General features: G+C 46.8%; 1 protein-coding gene across 1 annotated transcript in view; it reads right to left on the bottom strand.

Annotated features, from left to right (window-relative positions):
• Nucleotides 1-17,746, bottom strand: part of RNFT2 (ring finger protein, transmembrane 2) — a 57,017-nt gene that overhangs the window by 25,915 nt on the left and 13,356 nt on the right. The window contains exons 6-7 of the mRNA XM_029216846.1: nt 17,403-17,503; nt 14,121-14,274 (exon numbers count right to left, since the gene is read on the bottom strand). Coding sequence (XP_029072679.1) covers nt 14,121-14,274; nt 17,403-17,503 — 255 coding nt within the window. The remainder of the gene's footprint in view (nt 1-14,120; nt 14,275-17,402; nt 17,504-17,746) is intronic.

Below are 17,746 nucleotides of genomic sequence, written 5' to 3'. Positions count from 1 at the left end.
CCTCCAAGGCCACCTCAGGGAGTCTGGCTGCCTCCCTCATCATTTAGCTGCAGAAGAGCAAAATAATCACCACTTAGCTGGCTAATTAATCCCCGCAGCACCCCAGAGCAGGGGTTGCTCCTGCACAGCCATAATGTGGTGTAGAAAGGTACAGGGTGGGCCTCCCTGCTCGCCCTGAATGCAAATTCACACCAGCCATTTGCATCACTCATCCGTTCATTTGAGAGTCACTACACACCTACCACACGTCGCCTCATCACGAGCACGGCAGACGTCACCCCTGCCCTCCTGGAGCTTAGAGTCCGGTAGGGAGGAGATATTCAACAGTTACCTGGGAAAATGCATTCGCCAAACTGCTTTCCATTTTGGTACCGTGGCTCTGGCTGTCCCCTCTCCCTGGCCTGCCCTTTTGGTTTGCTTTTGCCTGGCTAACTACTACCCATCCTTTAAAACTCAGTTCCAAGGTCACCTTATCAAAAAAGACTCTGCTGGGGGCTGGTTTAGGTACCATCTCTGTTTTCCAAGAGGGCTCTGCTCCCCTGCCTATCACCCCATCAGACTGTGAGCTCTGAGGTTGAAAGTGCTAGGTCTGGGTAGCTCCCGTGCCTAGCAGGGTGCCTGGCACTCTGTTGATGGCTAATAAATACTTGTAGAATGAATATATGAGCGGATAAATCATGTGATCTGGAAGCAGTAACTTTTGGGCCTTGGTTTCCTCACGTGTAGAATAAGAAGGTCTTTCTGGGTCTAACAGTCTGTGAACAGGAGGGCAGGAGTATAGCCCAGCCTCTGAGGGATTGGGGGGGCCTCTGGAATGTCCAAACTGGGCATTAATCATGGTGGTTTGCCCCCTGCCAAAGCCACAAGCACGCCAAAGCCTCTGAATCCCTCCAGCCTCTGCCAAGGGAAGTGGTGTATATGTTAAAGTTCTCTCTGCCTGCAAGGAACTGAAACTGACTCTGACCCACCAAAGCCAAAAGGGACTCTGGAAGGATTCTGGGTTCTCTCAGGCTTCAAGGGAGTGCGGGATCACCAGGCCACCTCACAGCCAAAGTGGAAAAACCTCTCCTCTTGACCGGTGTTTTTCCAACTTTCCCATGCACACGAACTACCTGGGGATCTGGTTAAAACACAGACTGATGCATGACACTGCTCCCAAGTGTTGAGTGAATGAATGTAACCAGCCTCTGTGTTCCTCTTTCCCTGGAAGAGGGCACTGGATGGGTCCTGCTCGGGCCAGGTGCCTGCCCCAAATTTCCAGTGGTGGGCCGGGCAGTAGAGGCGCCAACAGCAGCCACGGCCCCAGCCCTGTTCCCAAGTATCCAGTTATTCCCAGAGAGGCGTGGGCCTAGGGATGGGCCGGCCACCCTAAGACAGGTTGACTACCGCTGCGGGAGCCGCACCAGCTCCCTGCGTACCCAGTGACCATCTGAGCTGGTGAAAGGTATCATCTTTCAACCTGGAAAGTGATTTCCAAGGGCCCAGTGCTAGGGGGGGCAGGTGGAGGAGAGTTTAAATACCAGCTGTGCTCCTAATTTCCCCAGGAGGAGGCCTGGCCGCCCCTCCTCTATGTTGGGTGTTTGCCATTAAAAACAGACAGTATCATTTGGTTCAATAGAAAATGAATTAAAGGGAATTAAACGGCGGGGGCCATGTGACAAGCCCTGTCCCGCACTGTCTGAAGCCATTTTTCATCTTCCCCAGTGCACCAGCTTGGGGGGTGTGGAGCTGAGCAGGGCTAGATAGATAAACAAATAACGCAAAAGACCCCCCTCCCTCCCAGGGGCAGAGGCTGGGGTGCGGGAAGTCCTGGGTGCCCGCTTGGGCCCTGTCCCTGCTGTGTCCCTTGGAGGCAGAATGTAGCCCTTGAGAGTCTCCCAGGGAATGGAGGGAAGGGAAACAAACAAGACAAGAACAAAAAATGATACACAGGCCTCTGAGACAGAAGGGGGGGTCAGGCTGGCTGAGGGAGGAGATTATGGACCAGAGGGGCTGGGAGAGGGGGGACTCTGGCACCTGGATGGTAGGGAGCGATTCTGGCTGTCCCTCAGCTGCACGAAGCAAGGCTGCTGCGGCCATCCGTGCTGGGGTAAGTGAGTCAGGAGGGCAGGGGTGGGGAAAGATGGGCAGAGAGGACTGGGGAGCAGTTAAGAGTGGGGGTCCTGGAACTAGACTGCCTGAGTTCAAATCCTAGCCCTGCCACTTACCAGCTATGTGCCCTTGGCAAGTCACTTATGCTCTCTGTGCCTCCGTTTCCACATCTGCAAATTGGGAGTAATAAATATCTATCTCATAGGGTTGTTGCGATGATTAAATTAGTTCATGCCTATGAAGCATTTAGAACAGCACTAAGCACACTGGCTACTTGTTACTGCTATATCTTATTATCATAGAATATTGATTATGTTATTACTGTTGGTCCCTGGGGGCATCTCCCTTGGCATCTGAAGACCTAGCCATAAGCCATAGCTCTGCCCCACAGACTTGCTGTATGACCCTGGGTAAGTGAACACACCTTGCTGAGTCTCGGGTTCCTCATCTACAAACCAGGAATAATCATCCTGGGACAGAGGGTGCTGGTGCCTCCCAAGGTCCGTTCTTCCCTTCCTCCTTCAAAATAAGAATCCTGATTTTTGCTTAAGTCTACTGGCACCCAGCTGCAAGAAGATGCTCCCCAGCTCCCATGCAGTGATTGTGCCTGAGTGGTGGCCAATGAGATGTAAGTGAAAGTGACAGGAGCAATTTCCAGGAATTGGAAATGCTCACCAATGAAGGGAGAGGAACACTAATGACAGCTGATGCAAAAACCCCATGTAAAATGGTAGCATGCAGAATCCAGAAGCATATAAAAAAGATAATCTATTATGACCACGTGGGGTTTGTTCTAAGAATACAGGGCTTAATAGGAAACCTACTAATGCCATTCTTCATATTAACAGATCTAAGGAGAAAAATCAAATGATTTTTGATCAAATTCAACAATCAGTTTTTACTTTCAAAATTTTAATAAACTGGACTTTATGGATAATTCCTTGACACAATTAAGCATTGGCCTCAGTCCCAAAGTCTATATCTTGTTTTATGGGGGATTGTGATGGTTAGTTTAATGTTTCAATTTAGGCTATGGTATCTAGTTATGCAGTCAAACACCGATCTAGATGTTGCTGTGAAGGTATTTTGTAAGTCTGAGAAACATCTACAATCAGCTGACTTTAAGAAGATTCTCCTCAATAGTCTTGAGGAGACTGTCCCTGCTGTGTCCCTTGGAGGCAGAATGTAGCCCTTGGGCCTCATCCAAACAGCTGAGAAGCCACAGAGCTCTGCAGAGGTCAGAATGTTCCACTTTCTTTAACAAGAACTGAAGGTAAAGGCTTAGGCTTCATCTTTTGTGCTGACATTGATTGGTAGAGGCTGTCTGGATTGCTGCACTGAGAAAGCTGTATCTGGGTAAAGCAGGGTCATGATTGTTTAGTGATTCCTGACACAAGCACAGGTTGGCAAATGGTAGCTCCTAGGGTGTTTGCCATGTCTGGATTCAGCGCTGCTCTAGGGATTAGTGGGCACCTGCGCTACAAACGTCAAGCAGAGCAAAGAAAGGACAAATCCTAGGGTTGTGTGTGAACATCTGATGCCTTGGGGTAAAACTAAAATTAGCCTCCTGATTTCAAAGAGTTAAGTTGGCCAAATTCACTTCTGATGGCTTCCAGCACAGACTCCTGGCCACATTTCACTCCTTGGGGTCTTCTATTTCCCAAAGTATCTGTGTGCTGCAGAATACTGAGTCCCCCACTCAGACAAAACTTTCCTGCAAAGGCCAAACTAGAAGGAATTAGGAATGCAAATGAATTCAAACTCCTGACCAGGGTTAGCAACATTTTTCTTAAAGGGCCAGATGGTAAATAGATTAGGCTTTGTGGGCCACAGAGATTGTCACCACTACTCAACCCTGCCATTGTAGCATGAAAGCAGCCACAGACAATACATGAATGAGCATGACTATGTTCCAATAAATCTTTATTTATAAAAACAAGCACTGGGTCCATAAGTTGTAGTCTATCTCTGAAGTAGGTTTTGCAGCATATTGTGCTCCTTAATACAAGGTTCCATGGTTAATAAGTTGAGAAAATGTCAGGGAAAACAAAGTGAAACAATTTTCTTGGCTGCAGGACTTCTCAGAGCCTTTACTGTGGCAAGTGGAGGATAAAGTTTAAAGCATTTCCCAAAGTCCTCTGACCATGGAACACCTTTTAACAAAATGCCTATCAACATCTCCCCAAGGCCCCAGAATCATAGTTTAGTAAATGGTATTTTCTTCCATCTGCTTTTGGTTAGATTCTGACTTTCTTGCTCTCCTTGAACTATAAATGGGTAAATGCAAATGCTCTCTACTTTCTTTAGAATAACAGTACCTAATAAACAACAAGGATTTACAGTATAGCACAGGGAACTATATTCAATATCTTGTAATAAACTATAATGGAAAGAATGAAAAATGGATATATACATATATATGTATAACCAAATCACTTTGCTGTACACCTGAAACTAACACAATACTGTAAATCAATTATACTAAAAAAAAAAAAAGCATAACTAACCAGCCATCATTTGACTTGTGTTATCTTAATCCTCACAACAATGTTGTGAGTCCTAATATTCCCATTTTAAAGATGGGGAAACTGAGGCTCAGTGAGGTTAATCAGGGTCCCAGAGGGTGAATATCTTATGGGCCTAATCTAATCACATGAGCCCTTTAAAAGCAGAAGGGGAAGTCAGGGAGATGTGAAGCACATTCTGGCTTGAAGATAGAGGAGGCCACGTGAACAGACCAGAATGTGGTTTCTGGGAGGTGACAGTGACCCCTGGCCAACAGCCAGCAAGAAAGCGGGGATCTCAGTCCTACAACCACACAGAACTGAACTCTGCCAACCTGAATAAGCCTGAAAGTCAGCTCTCCTCAAGAACCTTCAATAGGAGCCCAGCCTAGCTGACACTTTAATTTTGACCTTATGTGACCCTACACAGACAACACGGGCAAGCCCACCTGGCTTTTGACCTACAGAACTGTGAACTAATAAACGGGTGTGTCTTTCAGCCACTGAGTTGGTGGTAATTTGATAGGCAGCAATTGAAAACTAACACGGGTCCATACTATTGTGATCTCATTTTATAGACGAGGAAGTGAAAGCCCGCAGAGGTGAAGGAACCCGCAGGGTGACACAGCTGGTAAATGGCAAAGGGTTTCTCAAACAGGAGTTGAACCCAGGCAGTCTGGCTTTTTACTGTTATGCTGTGTTTTACATATGTATTTGTCTGCAACAATCTCCAACATAGATGGTCAAGTTAAAAAAAAAGCAAGGTGGGAGCTGTGTATAGAATATTACTGTTTGATTACATGAAGATGAATAGGGAGAACATATACATGGGTCTGCTTGTATATGTGCATGGCAGCTATGAAAAGAGTCAAGGATGATATGATTATTTCCCGGGGAGGGGGAAATGGGTGTCTGGGGGCAGGACAGGGAAGGAGACTTTTCACCATATATTGTTTTTGGTGTTTTGACTTCTGAACCCTGTGATTGTATAACGCATTAAAAAAATGAAGTATCCTCAATAATGAGAGGAATGGGGAATACTTGGGAGACATATGAATAGGTGGAAAAACACTCTCAAAAGGGCCCAGTACTGTAGGTAAACTGGTTTGTGGGTATATTAATTTGCTAGGGCTGTCATAACAAAGTACCACAGACTGGGGGGCTTATACAACAGAAATTAATTTTCTTACAGTTCTGGAGACTAGCAGTCTGAGAACAGGGTGTAAGTCCCTTCTGGGAGCCGTAAGGGAAATACCTGCTCCACGCCTCACTCCTTGGCTTACAGATGACTGTTATCTCCCTGTGTCTTTACGTGGTCTTCCCTGTGTGGTGTGACTGTGTCCTAATTTTCTTTTTATAAGGACACCAGTCATATTAGATTAGGTCCCACCCTAATGACTTCACTTTGACTTAATTACCTGTTTAAAGACTCTTTCTCCAAATATAGCCACATTCTGATGCACTACGGGGTTAGGCCTTCAACATATGAATTTTTGCGGGGGACACAATTCAGCCCATAAAACGAACGTTTAATCCAGGGTTTCTCAACCTTGGCACTACTGACATTTGGGACTGGGTAATTCTTGGCCTCAGGGGACTGTCCTGTGCACTGTAGGATGTTTAGCAGCATCATTGGTCTCTACCCACTAAATACCAGCACCACCCCCATCCCATTATGACAATCAAAAATGTCTCCAGAAATGGCCAAACATCCCCCTAGTTGAGAACCACTGCTTTAACCCCTTCTAGCCCTGCTGTGTGGGAAGCTGCAGCAAGTACAACTGGCTCCTCCAGAAGTTCTGCACTTTTATACACAGAATGATGTACTGTGAGAACCACAGCTGAGACCTAGCAAACTCAGACCTGCCCTGGTGGAGACCTGCCTCTGCTCAGGAGGGGAGGGGAGAGAGAGAGGAATGACTTACCCCCAGGAGAGAACATGACTCAATCAATGGGAAACCACTTTGAGAGCAAAAGTGCTGGGTTCAGGGCCCAGGAAAGAGAGGGATTTTAATGGCACAAAAAGCCTCATGAATCCTCTTGGCTCTCACATCCAAGAAAACCACCTTTCTTGCTCTTGTCTGCTTCCCCCTGTACTTAAGAGACGAACCATTGGGGCTGAAAGCTCGTGGAATTGCGTCCTGTGGAAACCTCTCATCCAGGGGCTGGCTGTGCAGCTGCACTAGGGGTCAGCTAAGATGATTTCAGACATGGGAAGGGCTTCCTCCTTCCCGTTCTTATGGGAAAAGACAGGAAGTTGGTCACATGCTGTGTTTTTTGGAGAAACAGGTCAGCTAAACGTTTCCTTGTTTCTGATACAGCTGGTCCTAGTATCCACTCAGCAACTGGATACCCAGCATTCTACCTTCTGATAACCTTAATGGGATAAAAACAACCATTTAAGAGATGAGGAAGCCAAGGGCTCCAAAGAGTGAGGTCACCTGTCCAAGGTCACATAGGTAGTAAGTCCAAGAACCAGGATTTGAACCCAGTTTTGCTGACTCAAGGCCAGTTTTCTTCCTGCTGTGCAGTGTTTACTCATGACCCGCTACTGAGAGTTTTTAGAGAAGTACCTGCTTTTATATTTCTCCATCTGAAAAATGGGCAGAATGGCAGCTGCCTGCTACCTATGCTAGTAAGAGGTTGAACGAACCCTGCCCTAAGAATGTTCTAGAACAATGCTGTCCACTGGAATGTTCTACATCTGCTTTGCTCAACACTGTGGCTATAGAGCAGTGCAACGGAGAGACTGAATTTTAAATTTAATTAATTTAAATGTAAATAGTCACCTGTGGCTTGTGGCTATCATACTGGACAGTGCATTTCTAGAATCTTAAAGCAAGAGGATTTCATTTTAACAAAAGGAAGGAGCAAAGTGGACAAGTCAAGTTTTAAATTATTACTACTATTAATGCTAGGAGTTGGGAGTGTCAAGAAAATTTTCCAGGACAAGAAAATTTGCTTTCTTAACTAGGTTCGGGTTAGGTTAAAACAAAAGTTTCACTCGCAGAGAATCAGGGAGTACACAAAGGTGAGGAGGGCGTCTTACTCGTTTTTATATTCTCAGGGCCTAGCATTGCCTTTGTAAGCAAATAAGTCCCAAATAATGTCCACTGGATTGAGGAGAGAAAGGGGATGTGTGTGAGAAGAACTCTACGTGGTGGGGTAGCAGCAGGCCTAGTTTTAACCCCCTAACAGGAAATTAACACGAGGCTCTTCATTCAGCCCGTAATATCCATGTGTCAAGACAGACCTAACAGTCCTTGTTCTCATGAGTCTATACTTGAATAGTGGGGACAGAAAATAAACACAAGACAATCCAATCATTTCAGATACTGGCACACGCGAGGAGGAAAATACAATGGTGATGGGGTAATGCAAACTGGGGACCACCACTCTGAACAGGGTGGTCAGGGAGGCGACAGAGTCTCAGAGGAAGTGACACTTGAATGATGGGAAGGGGACAGCCGTGGGAACATAGAGAAAAACCTCCCCAGGCGGAGGGAGCGGTAAGTGCGAAGGGCCTGAGAAGGAAGGTGCTGGCTGGTCCAGGGTGAGCCAAGGGAGAGGACAAGTCCTGGGTGATGAGGTTGGAGAAGTGGGTAGGAGCCTGATCAGGCAGGGCCAAGATGTATGAACTGTATAAGTTATCTGGATTTATGATGACAAGTGGCTGCTCTAGACACCCGGCCAGTGTGATGGTTTGGGACTGAGGTTATAGATCGGTGGCCGTCATTGTTAACCCACCCCCTTCTTGGCCGGCCAATGAGCATGGCTATCCTGGGAGGCCCAGGTATGAGAAGATCCCGGACAGACCCTCTGGTGTCCAGAGGCACGTGGGAATCAGCGGCTCACCCAGCCTCACACATCAGGGACCGTGGGGCCATCAAGCAAACCCAAATACCAGAAGCCCTTCCAATATAATTATAAAATTAAAAACCAACCCACCCTCTCAGTGGATGGCATGGAGGCGCAGGAAAGAGCATCTGTGCTGTGAGCCATTAGGGGTCCCTGACAGATGTGCTCCTCTCCCCCCTCCCCCCACCAGCTGCAAATGAAGACCCGTCCTTTTCTTCTGCCCAGACAAGGATTGATGAGGATTCGGGAGAGCACTCAGACAGGCAAGGAAAGGCTGTGAACCTTTTCCAAGCCTGCAATTTATCTTGAGGAGACTATTCACATCACTTTTTACAGGCTGGATTATGCTCTGACCTGGCACATTAATCTCGCCGAATAAAATAATAATAATCAGAAAAAGGGAGCTGGACAGTTGCCAGGGAGGCATTAATAACTGTCGCTCACACCTCGGAGGTGCAGGGAAGGGGTACCACCTCCCATCCCCGCCCCCTGGCCCCCAGCGGTGCCCGTCGAAAGGGAAGGAAGTGAGGTAGCCATTGCCTGAACTTGGGGGAATTTTATAGAGATGGTGTACGGGGACATCGCTCCTCAGTCAACTCTGAGGAATTTTCCAAGCACATCCAGAGAACTTCCGTGGGAGGGAGTGTGGTCTAGTAACTCCCTCCCAGAGCAGGGGTTCTGGAATCAGACTGCCTGAGTTCAAATCCCCACTCAGCCACTCATACACTGTGTGACCTTGGGCTACTTCTTAACCTCTCACTGCGTTTGTGTTTTCCTTTGGAAAACAGGGATAAAACCAGCAACTGCTGGGAGTGTAAAATGGTGTAGCTGCTGTGGGAAACAGTTTGGTGGTTCCTCAAAAAGTTAAAAATAGAATTACCATATGACCCAGCCATTCCACTCCTAAGTATTTACCCAGAAAAACTGTGTTCAAACAGATACTTCTACACAAATGTTCAAAGCACTGCTATTCCCAATAGCTAAAGAGTGGAAGCAATCCAAATGTCCATCAATGGATGAATGGATAAACAGAGGGTGGTCTATCCACACAATGGAATATTATTCAGCCATTAAAATGGAATGAAGTGCTGATTTCTGCTACAATGTGGATAAATCTTGAAAATATGATGCTAAGTGAAATAAGCCAGACACAAAAGGTCACATAATGTATGATTCCATTTATATGAAATGCCCAGAATAGGTAAATCCATAGAGGTAGAAAGCAGATTGGTGGTGGCCGGAGGGAAGGGGGAGTGACTGAATGGGTACGGGGTTTCCTTTTGGGGTGATGAAAATCTCTTAGGACTAGATAGAGATGATGGTTGCACAGCACCGTAAATGTACTGAATGGCACTGAATTGTATACTTTAAAATGATTGCTGGGACTTCCCTGGTGGTCCGGTGGAAGACTCCACGCTCCCAATGCTGGAGGCCCGGGTTCGACCCCTGGTCAGGGAGCTAAGATCCCACATACCACAACTAAGCCCGTGCACCACAACTAGAGAAGCCCACAGGCCACAATGAAGACCCAGCACAGCCTCAATAAATAAACAAACAGACAAATAAATAAATAAATGTCAGTTCCTGAAGACCCACCGAAGCCAAAATAAACAAATAAATGTCAGTTCTAATTCATAAAAATAAAATAAAATAAAATAAAATGATTGCTGGTTAATTTTATGTTATGTGAATTTTACCTCAATTTTTAAAAAACCCACAAAACAATAGCACTTGCCTTGTGAGACAGATGTCAGAGGGAAAAGGGTTAGAGCAGGGCCTGGCCCACATGAAGGGCTGACTCCACATCAGCTGTTCCTATTGCCATCAGCGTTGTTACTCTGAGGTTTGCAATCTCTGGCAGGTTATTTAACTCTGCAGAGAGATATCAACAGTATCTACCTCCCAGGATTGCTAAGATTAAACAAGACGATGTCTTCAGTAGACTATAAACTCCATGAGTATGTAGATTTTTGTCTACTTTGTACTTTGATACTGATGTATCCCTGTGCCTAGAACAGGGCCTAGCACACCTCTGGCATTTAGTAACTATCTCTTGAACAAATGGCAGTGCTTAACACACTGCCTGACTCCTGGTAATTGTTCAGCAAGGTTTACTTGCATTTATTACTATTGGTCTGGTTGCTGCATTTCTTTGAAGGTTTGCTGCATGTTCCTTTCTAGCACAGGGAAGTGAGTACTACTTTGCCTTGTAGATTTTGGTGTCTTCATGACAGAGGTATCTGGACACCTGCCATATATGAGAGGTTTGAGCTGAGCTGACAATGGAGTCTAAGCTCTCACTGAGGTTACAAGAGGAGGTGAAGAGAGTTAGTGTAGCTGTCTAGACTATCAACTCATCCACTTACCCGTCCATCTACCAGCCTGTCTGTCCATCCTTCTAAATATCCATCTACCCATCTATCTATCCATCCATTCATCCATCCATCCATCCAAGTACCCATCCATCATCTATCTAAATACCCACCCATCCATCTACCCATCCATCTACCCACACAATCACTGGACTGTCCACCTGCCCACATATCCACCAACTTTCCCATCTAGCCATCCAATGCATCCATCTACCTATATATCCATTCACCCATCCATCTACCCACCCAAACATATATACATACATACAATGAATGCTTCCGAGTGCATATCAGATGCTGGTGATCCATCAACAAAGAAACCAGATGCATTCATTTCCTGCTGTCACAGAGGTTACAGTCGAGCAGAGCAGGCAGACAATTAAACAAGCAATTACACTCAGGGTGGTGAGTGCTAGAACAGGGGAAGTACAGGATGCTGTGAGAGTCCCCAGTAGGGGCACCATACCTCACCTGAAGGGGCAGGGGAGGTTTCTAAGAGGCTGTGATCTGCAGGAGGAGCAGGAGGTGGTTAAGACACAAGAAAGGAAAAGGGTCTTTGAGGTAGAAGGGCAGCACACAGCTGACTCTGGAAGCTGTAAGGGCTAGTTACTCAGTCTCAGTTTTCTCATCTGGAAAATGGGGTTAGAACATCTACCACATGTCAGATTGGCACTAGTTGGTGTATGGAAGGAAATGAAAGAAGAAGGGTCTGGCTGAAGCACAGGGAACAGAGGGAAGAGGGGCAGGAGAGAGTGAGAGGAAGACTAAGGATGCTGGATAGGCAGGTGGGCTGCAAAGCCTCACCTGCGTCCTCTCCAGGCAATGACAACCCACCCCTCATTTCACCCACATACATAAAGTCTTTTTATGTCTGCAGCATCTCAAACGGGGTTTTGTAAACATCTCAATTTTCTAAGGGAAGAAACATGTTCAGGCACATGTAGTGACTCACCCAAGGCCCCGTGGCTGGAAAGTGGCAGGGTCAGGAATGGCCCAGGAATTCCGACATCCATTCAGTGCTGGGCAGATGATCTCCTGACGTGGCCATGGCCTTGGGAGTTGGAAGATGTGAATTCTGATTCTATAACTGACCAGCTGGGTGTTTTTTGGACAAAATATCTCACCCCTCTTTCAGCCACAGTACAGAGTAAGTGAAAAAATGGCCACCCAAAGATACCAGGTCCCAAACCCTGGAAGCTGTGAATGTGACCTCATCTGGAAAAAGGGTATCTGAAGACACAATTAAGTTAAGGCTCTTGGCACGGGGAGAGTATCCTGGATTGTCTGGGTGGGGCCCAAATGCAGTCACATGTATCTGTATGAGACAGATAGAAGGAGACGTCATACACAGCAGAGGCCAGGTGACCGCAGAGGCAGACTGGAGTGATGCTGCCATGAGCTAAGGAATGCTGCCAGCTACCAGAAGCTGGAAGACGCAAGGAAGGATCCTCCCCTAACATCCAGCACCCCCCCCCACACCTCTGACACCTAGATTTCATTTCAGTGACACTGATTTTGGACTGCTGACCTCCAGGACTGTGAGAGAACAAATTTCTATTGTTTTCAGCCCCAGGCATGTGGTTATTTATTATAGCAGCCACAGGAAATGAATACAGTGGGCCCTCTGTATCCGTAGGTTCCTCGTCTGTGGATTCAACCAATCTCACATAGAAAATCCGAGGATGCGGAACCGCAGATGTGGAGGACCAAATGTAAGGGACTTGAGCGTCCACGGATTTTGGTATCCGAGGAAGATCTTGGAACCAATCCCTCGCAGATACCGAGGGATGACGGTACTCAGCTTTTCATCTAGAAAGTGGTGATAATAATCTCTCTCTCACTCAGAGGGGTGTTCAGAGCCTTATATGAGTCAAGACATGGGAAAGAATCTAGCAAGAACCAGAATGCACTAGGCAATGAGTAACCATTCTCTGTTTTCCTTATCTTTCTCCCATACCCACTGTGAGGTACAGCTTGGGCCCCGAAGCTGAAGCCCTGGGCTGGAGTCCCAACTCTACCACTTAACAGCTGTCTGCCTCTGCCTGCTCAACCTTCCGTCTCCTCCTCATGAATGACAGGAACTGTACCTCCCTGAGGGGAATAGCAAGAGGCTACGTAAGGTAATTCATACATGAAGTGCTCTTAGTACAGTCTCAGGTACACAGTCGGTGCTCAATAACTGCGAGCCATTATTATTCCAGGCAGTCAGTGCGGAGCCAGCTTCCTCACATGCCTGGATTCACGTCTCCTGCCTTCAACCAAGTGCCACAACTGCTATGAAGGAAAAGTTTCGGGGCATCTAGAACCCAAGGGGCACTGAACCCAAGGAGGGGGTCATGGGAACCCTGATTTGTAGCTGGTTGGTCAGAAGTACAGGTGCCAACTTGGGGCTGGTGACTGGCATCTGAAGTGACAGGGGCAGTCTTGCGGGACTGAGACCTTATCCTGTGGGATCTGACACTATCTCGAGGTGGACAGTGTCAGAACTGTGTTAAACTGAAGGATACCCAGCCAGTGTCAGAGAATTACATGATGTGTGGAAAACCCACACATCTGGTGTTGGAGGTATTGAGTGTGTGTGTGTACAGAAGAAACACAGGAGTGTGTTTTTCCTACACACCTGGCCAGTGATTTGATCAGTTGTCACTCAAGACAGATGGTCAATTCCAACCTGCTCTTCTGCCAACCAATGCCTGGCACAAATTCTGAGCTTTCTGGCCTAACCGTGATGTCTTTTCCTCACACTGCTCAGTCCTCTGAATTACAATGATTATCCCCCAAGACCTCTTCATCCCAACACCTCCTGCAGGCCTCTCCCTAAGGTACACTCCAAAGAATCATTGTCACCAGTCTGCTTCCTGTGTCCATGGCAGGCGTCACTCATGGATCACAGAGTCCTTTTCTTCTGAGCCTCGGTACCCTCTATATAACATGCCCCAGAAGCCACAAAGAGTCAAAAACCTTTGAGAGCCATCCTTCCCTGGGAGAAGCAGGACCCAGGGCATGTCAATGTGCTTTTTTTCCTTCCTTGGGTGAAATTTAGATGAAAATTGCATCAAGGCCAGCTCTGAACAACAAAACTTAGTAAATGCACTTGGAGAGCAGAGGCGTGACAAAAAGGTGGTGACAATAAAGAATGATGCTCAGCTTCAAGGGATGACAAGAGGTGGGAGACAGGATATACTAGCTCAGGCTCTGTTCATTTGATGCACTGACATTAGCTCTGCCCAAGTCCAACCTTTCCTTCTCCAGAAGGCATCCTGAAACCCCTGCGTGATTGGCGTGATGGGCCTACCTTGGACTTGACAGCCAGGATGATCTTGGGCAGGGCCACGACAAGGCACTTGAGGGCAATGGTGATGTACTTGAGCACAAAGTCTGCGATGCCCACGATCCACAGCAGGTCAAAGAAGTCCAGCGTCTCCAGGTTGGGCTTCAGGAATATGAGGCTGGGGGAGGAGTCAGAGAGTCAGGATGCTCACTTAGGGTCACTGGCCCTTAGGGGCCCTTCTACTCATTCTAGGAGCCTTGTAAATATTACCTGTAGAAAAAGCACTAAGCTGGGAGTCAGATATCTGTGCCCTGTTCCTGAATCTGCTATTAACTTGCTGTGTGACCTCAGGTGGGTATCTTAACCTCTCTGAGCCTCAGTTCCCCTGAGAGTTAAATGATGAGACTGGCCTAGAGCATCATTAGTTAAGGTCCCCTCCAGTTTTATGGGCCACAAAAGGCTTCACAAGAGGAAACAAAAGGAAGGAAGGAAGGCCGACCAATAACATGAAGGAGGGAGAGAGAGAGAAGGAGAGAGGAGGGATTTGACATGCAGACGCTGTGCTAAGCAATTTACTCACTGTATCTCATTGTCCTGCAGAGTGAGCACTGTTCATCCCCACTTTATAAATGAGGCACTGAAGTTTGGAGATGTGAAGTTAAGTTGCCCAAGGTCACACTGCATGATAAGCATATGGGCATCAGTATCAGACAGACTTGAATTTGAATCCAGGCCTCTCCATTACTGGACCCTAGGCAGATAATGTTCTCTCTGTAAGCCTCAGTGTTCTCATCAATAAAATGGGAATCGTTCCCTCCCTCAGTGTTACTGGTGGGATTCAATGAGATAATAGGTATACTACTGACTCTGTCACGCAGCAGTGACAATGATAACAACATCTCTACGGGGCAGGCACTGTTATCTACCCATTTTTCAGATGAGAAAAAAGAGGCACAGAAAGGTAAATGAACATGCACAAGGTCCTACAAATATGATGGAACGGTGGTGGATTCGAACCCAGGTGTCCCGGCTACAGTTACTGCTCTCAGTCCTTATTCCACAGCAGTACTGCTCGGAGTGTGTAAACCCATTTTACCCATCCGTGACCAGGTAAGTCAACCTCACACTCAATTTCTGTACTTCCCTCACTGGGGACAGACAACAAGTCATTCTCGAATTGGCACTGAGCCACAGACCACATGCTGAGTAGCACTGCTCTCCATCACCTCTGTGGACGATGATGTTAATCGAATTGATAATATCTTGGCTTTCTACATCATGCTGGCCCTAGTCTACATGCTCTACATGTCTCAAGTCATTTCATCTTCCCAAAGGCTCTATGTGGTAGGCACTATGATTATCGCATCTTGAGCTGGGGAATCTGGAGCGCTTCGACGTGGAGTCACCGCCCACGGCATCTCAGCTAGAATGTGGAGCTAGGATTGGAACCAGCACCCAAACTGTGCTGGTCCCCTCGCTTTTCCTCCCGCCAGATTAGAGGCTCCAAGCAAAGGCCACTCCGAGTCCTGCCTGTCCACCAAAAAGCAGGGGACGTGTATATGACAGCCCAGAGTGAATGCTTTCTAAACGCTTCCCACATACTCTGCTGGGCTGGTGGAAAACGGTGCAAACTGAGGCCCCCTGAGGAGATCATCCTAGGAATGAACTGGTCTGTTTTTGTACTTTTATTTTTAAAAGTCAATTTCTATTTTGAAGAGCAAGAGTAGGGTTAAATCAATGAAAATAATCTATTTTTGCAATCTCTCATGATACCTTTGGTGTCCTTCCACATCTGAGCCCCGTCTCTGTGGGATGCCTTGTCTGCAAGTCTGAGTGGCATCCAACTTACGATATGGGGAGAGGCTGGCAGCCCTGAGCTCCCCTTTTTGTTTTTGCTCTTGTCCCTCCCTGGGCACAACCCAGGCTGGCTGGTTGACTTCCATGCCCTGCTTCTCTATTATGCATCTCTGATCGCAAAAGAAATGAAGATCTGCCCTCCACTTTCCATTTGATCTCAGAGACACCGATCTGTTAAATTCACCCACGTAGGTTTTAGTTCATTGTCTTAGAGTTTTTTCTGTTTTGGCTTTTGGAGCCAGAAAGATGCCCAAGTGTTTTTCTGCAGATTGATCACTAAGTCCACTTATTTCTAACGTACACTATGAACTTTAATGGATGGATACATTTTATTGTCAGTTTTCTGCCCCATTAGCCATCACCCCCAATAGACAAAGTAATTTATCATAAAAGAATAATATTATGATATGATTATGACATATCAAATGTTTCACAGTTTGCCCAGTACTTTTCACATATTATTAACATTTGGCCTCTCTAATAATTAGCCTGTGGGTGGGTAATGACCTTCAGGTGGGTAAGGCAGAAATTAACTTGCTCTCGGTTTCACAAATGCACGAAGGGCACAAAGCTGGTATGTGGCAAGACTAAGAACCTCTGACACTGGTCATCAGACTTCAAATCCTGGGATGATTCAAAGTCTCTGTTACCGACTGGGACTAAGGCTTATTAGAAAGGGTTTCATTAAGCCAAAGTTTCCTCACCTGTAAAACAGGGACAGCAATACCCTGCTGAGTGGGAGGGCAAAATAAGATAATGGCTATTGGTAGCATTTACAAACACACTCTAGACCACTGACATCAATAAGGAAGGAGGCTCAGCTCTGTTGCTTTTCTCCGAGGTCACTCTCTTTCTATTTGTGTGCTGCCAGTTTGCCTCAGCACTGGTTTGATGAGGGCACAGAGGTCTGAGCCTGTGAATGTGATCATGCCCAGAGAATGGCATGAGCTGGAAATTCCTCCAAGGTTCTGGGAGACTCCATCTCCTTTACCCTCCCCCAGGACCTTGATCTTCTGGGCCAGGCAACTAATGCAGTGTGCGGGAGGCAGGTTGATGCCTTGGAACTAACTTCCCAAGTTGCTTTCATGCAACTTCGGGTGGCTCCAGAAAGTGGTGAAACGGGTCACTCCTCAAAGTCCATTTTTAAAACAGATGGACATGATCTGAAAGCTTGGCTTGAGTTTCAACCCTGTGCCAGAGACCATTACTGGCCAGTCCTCCCCCACCACGCACTATGTGGCTACTAGAAAATGCAAAATTACACATGCGGCTTGCATTATATTTCTATAAAGAATTATGCTCTAGGCACGTGTATATGACAACAGGGTGGGATGTGAAAGTTACAACATGACCTAGAGCTACTGCATTGTTCTCAAATGAAGGGGCTGTGGGTCCTGAGTCCAACAAAGCCCCCCACTTTCTCACTGGGGGTCAGACTTCCCTGCTCACCTGTTATACAGCTGCTGGGAACTGAACGTGTAGAGCACATACAGGGTGTTCCCCGCCAGAAAGGCTAAGATCCACAAAATGACCAGCACCGACCTCTTCTCCTAGAGACAAAGCAAGAGATCTGTGGAGATGCTGAAATGCCAAAGGTGCACCTGGCAGGATATTCCAGAATGTTCCCCGACAAAGGGCAACTTTTCCCTTTCTCAAAGGTTTGGAGGAAGCGGGGCTAATGGTGAAAGGAAGGGCGTTGGCATCTTTCCATCCCACTGGAACCTAAGGGATGGTTACAGAGAAGGTAACAGAAATGTGTGAACCTGATTGGAGAACAATCCAGAGAGTCAGGA

Source organism: Monodon monoceros, unplaced genomic scaffold (assembly GCF_005190385.1).
Source record: "Monodon monoceros isolate NGI ecotype Baffin Bay Population unplaced genomic scaffold, NGI_Narwhal_1 Super_Scaffold_1, whole genome shotgun sequence".
Taxonomy (NCBI): Eukaryota; Metazoa; Chordata; class Mammalia; order Artiodactyla; family Monodontidae; genus Monodon; species Monodon monoceros.
This window is presented reverse-complemented; position numbering and strand designations above follow the sequence as displayed.